At 38.5% G+C, this 6,000-nt stretch overlaps 1 protein-coding gene across 3 annotated transcripts in view; it reads left to right on the forward strand.

The window, feature by feature from the left end:
- RSPRY1 (ring finger and SPRY domain containing 1) overlaps window positions 1–5,641 on the forward strand; it is a 46,664-nt gene extending 41,023 nt beyond the window's left edge. For all 3 annotated transcript variants that reach the window (XM_022555875.2, XM_089903114.1, XM_022555876.2), the window contains 2 exons: window positions 62–166; window positions 4,264–5,641. In XM_022555875.2, the coding sequence (XP_022411583.1) occupies window positions 62–166; window positions 4,264–4,360 (202 nt within the window). In that variant the 3' untranslated portion in view covers window positions 4,361–5,641. The remainder of the gene's footprint in view (window positions 1–61; window positions 167–4,263) is intronic.
- The last annotated feature ends 359 nt before the right edge of the window (window positions 5,642–6,000 follow it).

A 6,000-nucleotide genomic window follows, 5' to 3' on the forward strand; every position in this document is an offset into this window, starting at 1 on the left:
CTGCTAACAGGCCCCATTTATTTGTTGACAAAATGAGTTTCAAACTGTGTTTTCTACTCAGGCACAGGCGTCTTGCTCTGTTGAAGCAAGTTAGTATCCGGGAAAACTGCTGCTCCCTGTGTTGCGATGAGGTAGCAGACACACAATTGAAGCCATGTGGACACAGGTAAGAGGGTTTGTTTGTACATTTGTTTGTACATCATTTCCTCTTTTGTACATTATATTAGACAAAGTTTCATCCTGTTCCTGAATTGCTTTTTACAGTGTTACCAGTTCCATAGCTGTTCATCAAGGTTTATAATATCCGAAGTGGGCTGAATGAGGAATTAGAGTTTGCCAAGTAGTACATGGCTGTCTTCCAGGAAGTACCTGAAATAGAAGAAGCTGCTTGATATGGAAGGCCTGTTTTTGTTTTACTTAATTTACTCAACACTATAGTTTAAACAGTTTTTATTCACAAAATGTAAAAGGTTTAATGCTAATTATGAGCCTCTTGGGAAATCCCTTTTAGTTTTAGAGCCTTCTCATTTACTTATTATTCACCCTCCTAAGCATTGAGATGGCAGGACCTCCCTGCCATCTAACCAAATTTCAGTTGTATGAGACAAGGGCAGCCTGGATCCTATAGAACAGAGTGTCTAAGACATCAGCAAGAGCAGCAAGTAAGACAGTCCCTAAAAAGGCCATCCCAACTAAGGTTAGAAAGGGCAAGAGGAGTTGGGCAGTGTACTGGCCTTGGCCTAGCCCGGGCTTCTGTGCTGATTGTATATGAGCAATACCTATGCTGATGTTCCAGGCTAGCTCCCTGTAATTCATCACATCCCATACCCTGCCTTGCTCTTATTCTTGACATAGCTTTAGCTAGCAGGTCGCCTACGGGGCCAGAGCCTGGAGTGATGGACCCCAGTTTGTCTCCCCCAGGTCTGACTCAGCCTGAGCTCCTGACTCTGCCTCTGTACATTTGCCATCTTATGAAATGGGTTGTTATCTAATCGTCTGGTAAGGGACATACATGCAGTGAGTTTATCTCATTTCACCAGTCTCTCTTCTGAAAGAAAGGCATAGTGACTCCAGCTGTGATTATTCCTCTGTATCAACTCTCGAGCCCAGAGCGCCTGAGGATCTGGGCTTATTCATCTCTGAGCTTTCTAGCCCTTCTTGGTGGTTTTGTGCACAATAAGGGCTCATGAAAGAGGGCTGAAATCTAAAAACTTAGAACCAGGTATCTTAAGTATGACCACAGTCTCCTTACTAGATATATCCAAAACAGAGTTGGAAGAGGAAATAAAAGAATTATAAGAAAATTTAGCTCCACTTTCAGCAACAACAACAATTTTAGAAGGGTAGAGGTTAAGAAGAGAAATCTGGCTAAATGGAATGACATGAGCCAACCCCTAGAAGAGACTGAAAATCTAAGCATTCCTGTTACCGTAGAAGAAATTGAGATGATTATCAAAGCTACCTTTGCCTCTGCCACTAAAAGCACTAAGCCCAGATGGTTTCACAGGTGAATTCTTTCAAACTTTCAGGGAATAGATAGATTCTATTTAAACTTCTCCAGACCACAGAGATAATAGGAAAACTACAATATTCTTTTTACAAAGCCTGCATCGTAATCATATGAAAAGCTGACAAAACACACAAAAAAAGAAAACTTATGTGGGACTTCCCTCGTGGTCCAGTGGTTAAGACTTTGCCTTCCAATGTAGTGGGTGCGGGTTCGATCCCTGGTTGGGAAGCTAAGATCCCACATGCCTCACGGCCAAAAAATCAAAACGTAAGACAGAAGCAATATTGTAACAGATCCAATAAAGACTTTAAGAATGGTCCACATCAAAAAAAAATCTTAAAAAAAAAAAGGAAAGAAAACTTATGAATATAAACCTAAAAATCCTAAATAAATTATTACCAAATAGGACCCAGCAACACAACCAAGGGGGCTTATTTCAGGAATGCAAGGTTAGTACAATATAGGAAATCAATTCATATAATTTCCCAAATAGGCCTAGGGACAGTGGAGCAAAGAATTAACACTTTCTCCAAAAATGCTGAAAAGGTATTTGTTAAAATTCAGTATCCATCCCAAATGGATGGAATACTGCAAAACAGAAATGGATGTAGGGAATAAAATAGTATAAAATAAGAATGGATGGATACTTCCTTAGCAATATAAAAGATGTATATATCTCAGCCAAACACTAGCATCTTTTTAATGGTGTCACACTGGAAGCATTGCAAGAGATGCTGGAGACAAGACAAGGATGCCTGCTATCACCACTGTGACTTGCATTGTATAAGCTAAAACAGACAAGAAAGAGAAAAGGGATTAAAACTGGAAAAAGGAGCAAAATCATCATTTGGAGATAATAGATTACATAGGTAGATATCAGGAGAATTGACTAAAAGCCTATTAGAATCATTGTGACAATTGAATAAGCTAGCTGGTTACAAAAAATAACTTAAAACAATAGCTTTCTATATATAAATAACTAATTAGAACAAATATTTGAAGGTCCCTTTTACAATAGACAAAAAAAAGCTTAAGAATACATTCCAAGAAATATATGGTGCCTATCTGAAGAAAACTTTTAAACTACCAAGGAATGTAAAGACGACTTGAATAACTGGATCTGGTCTTGGATAGGAAGACCTCTCAGTGTCCTAAACGTGACAGTTTTCCCTAAACTCTAAGTTTAATTTGGTCCATATAAAAAGGACAACATGGGGCTTCCCTGGTGGCGCATTGGTTGAGAGTCCGCCTGCCAATGCAGGGGACACGGGTTCGTGCCTCGGTCTGGGAAGATCCCACATGCCGCGGAGCGGCTGGGCCTGTGAGCCATGGCCGCTGAGCCTGCACATCCGGAGCCTATGCTCCGCAATGGGAGAGGCCACAACAGTGAGAGGCCCGCGTACTGGAGAAAAAAAAAAAGGACAACATGGGTTTTCGGAGTTGTTTTTTTTTCTGGAAATAGAAATGCTAACTTAAAAGTTTATGATACTAAGGCAAGAAAATTCTGAAAAAGAAGAGTTATGGAGAGGACCAACCCTACCTACCACATCTTAAAATATATTAAAATAAATGTTAAATTTGCAACAACATGGATGGACCTGGAAGGTATTAGGCTTAGTGAAATAAGTCAGACAAAGAAAGACAAATACTGTATGTTATCACTTATATGTGGAATCTAAAATAAAACAAACGAGTGAATATAACAAAACAGAAACAGACTTACAGATATAGAGAACAAACTAGCAGTTACCAGTGGGAAGAGGGCGGGGGCTAGATAGGGGCAGGGGATTAAGAGGTCCGAACTACTATGTATAAAATAAATAAGCTACGAGGATATATTGTCCAGCACAGGGACGATAGCCAATATCTTTTTTTTTTTTAATGTATTTATTTATTTATTTTTGGCTGCGTCCGGTCTTAATTGAGGCACACAGGATCTTTCGTTGTGGTGCACAGGCTTCTCTCTAGTTGTGGCATGCGGGCACCAGAGTGTGAGGGCTCAGTGGTTGCAGTGCACGGGGGCTTTCTAGTTGTGGGGAGCGGGCTCAGTAGTTGCGGCGCTAGGGCTTAGTTGCCCCGCGGCACGTGGGATCTTATTTCCCCGACCAGGGATCAAACCTGCGTCCCTTGCACTGGAAGGCAGATTCTTAACCGCTGGACCACAGGGAAGTCCCTAGCTTTAATTGGAGTATAATTTATAAAAAATTTTAATCACTATGTTGTATGCCTGAAACTAATACAATAATGTAAATCAACTATACTTAAAGAAAGGTTGATAGTTTTGCCCCAGTATATGAAAAGAATGACACAACAATGGAATAGAAGCCCAGAAATAGAACTGATTACAAAGAAAAATTTGATAAAAAATTTGACATATGATAAAGGCATCATGTCAAATCTGTGGTGAGAGAAGGACTATTCAGCAAATGATATTGGGATAGATGGCTAGCTGTCTGGGAAAAAATAGCATTGTATCTCTACCTACATATACACATCTGTATGTATAGGTTATGTACATATAGACTTTCTGGAAGAATGCACATGAACTTTTAACTTATTCCTCAGAAGAGGAAGATTGAGGATCAGAAATGGAAGAGAGACTTGCTGTTTATATATTTACTTTTTGTTTTAACCATGTGCGATTATTACCCTTTCAGTTAACATGCTTGTTAACATTTTAGGTGGAGTCAGCAGATCGTCATTCTGACCTTTTGAAGCACTGACCTAACTGGCATTTATGTCTTTCTCCTCAGTGACCTGTGCATGGATTGTGCCTTGCAACTGGAGACCTGCCCATTGTGTCGTAAAGAAATAGTGTCTAGAGTCAGACAAATTTCTCATATTTCATGACACACGTGAAGAGGCATCATGGACTTACTTCTACTCAATTCCAGCCAACGTTGAAAAGAAAAACAAAGAAAAAAATTTCTCAAATCAGTTGTACACACATTGAAACTTATAGCCATGGCCAGATGTTATGCTAAAAAATGATAGACAAAATTCTAAAAAATGTCAAAGACAAAATTCTCCTAGAATCTAACCCAACTTGCCAGCCCTGAGAAATTCCTTTTAAGACCAAGGAAAGCTGAATGCTAACAGCTAGGCCTGCAGTACTTCCATGAGAAACAATAGGAGACAATGCCCTCCTGAGTGCTGAAACCACACCGGATTTCTCCAGGTTGGGTTCATTTGATTGTTTAACACAGGATGTTTTGTCTCATATTCTAAAGTTTTTATTTTGGGCAAAAGTCATTATGGAGAAGTAAATGACAGCGTTTCTGGGTTAAGCATAACTTCCCATTGGTCAGAGAGCCACCGGTGTGTTAAGCATGGATATTGCAAGACTTGAAGCTATGAAACTAGAATCACACAGGTCAATACTACAAGCAACATGGAGGGCCTGAAAGAAGGTGCACAGACTGTAGGAAAAAACCCAAATTTTTGATATTTCAGTGATTCCAAAGAACATTCTAGTTTTTTTTAACTGCAGAAAATTGGTGGTATTTTCACATTCATGGTGTTTTTATCCAATTTCAGTACCCACATTTTGTGAGGAAAAAATGTTTTAACAATGCAGGAGGAATTCTTAAATTAATCGCAATGTTAGACTGGAGAAAATTTGGTATTTAGGGTATTTTTAAGCTACCATCAAATGAGGTCTCTCTGTTTTTTGTTTAAAAAAATTTTTTTTAATCAGTATTGTTTTTGGAAGTAATATACTTTGCAACTCTTGAACCAGTAGTCTCAAAAACTCTTAGAGGTCAGTCTGAGAGCACGTATTCCTATTGTTTAAAATAAATACATGTTTTTGAATAGTAAATTCAATCATGGATTGTTGACTATGTCTTCATCCAAAGTGTTATTCCCTCTCAGGGTCTCTGGTGAAGACCTTCAAGAGTTTGGTTTTTTCTCCCAGAAAATTGGAAGGTAGAATTGTAAATTCATAGAACTTATTTTATAATGGTGTACCTCAGCAGCTGCCTTTCAATTTATGCCAAGTCCTTACTGAGTTTATACTTGAATAGTAAATATGTCTTCTGAGTTTTACAGTGTCTTAAATTCAACGCACATTTTTTTCTTCCTTTCCCACCCTTTCTTGTTTGTAGTTCATTAAATTGTCCTATTACAGAGCTGATTTCCTTCCTGGCCGTACTTGTTGGGGTGCTGGATTTTTTCCATGTCTTTAGTCTTCCGTAAATTCAAAAAAATATATAAATATATATATATATATATATATGTTCTCTTCTTTAGCTTGTGGTGAATACAGTAATTTGCATTGAAGAAATAAAACATTTGTTGCCTTTTTTGACTAAGATTTCACAACTTTCATTGGTGCCTGCTGCTAAGGTTCCAAGATATTATACTCTCAGGTTTATACTTTCCGGTGTAGGACAGAATCAAGTATTAGAATTAAGAAACAAGGTTAATCACTTATTCATCCAGCAAACCTTTATTGGACACCTAATATGTTCTGGGCACTGCACCTATAC

This window comes from Delphinapterus leucas, chromosome 20 (assembly GCF_059928025.1).
Source record: "Delphinapterus leucas isolate spDelLeu-1000000601 "Yukka" chromosome 20, BTC_Dleu_Yukka2, whole genome shotgun sequence".
NCBI classification, from domain to species: domain Eukaryota; kingdom Metazoa; phylum Chordata; class Mammalia; order Artiodactyla; family Monodontidae; genus Delphinapterus; species Delphinapterus leucas.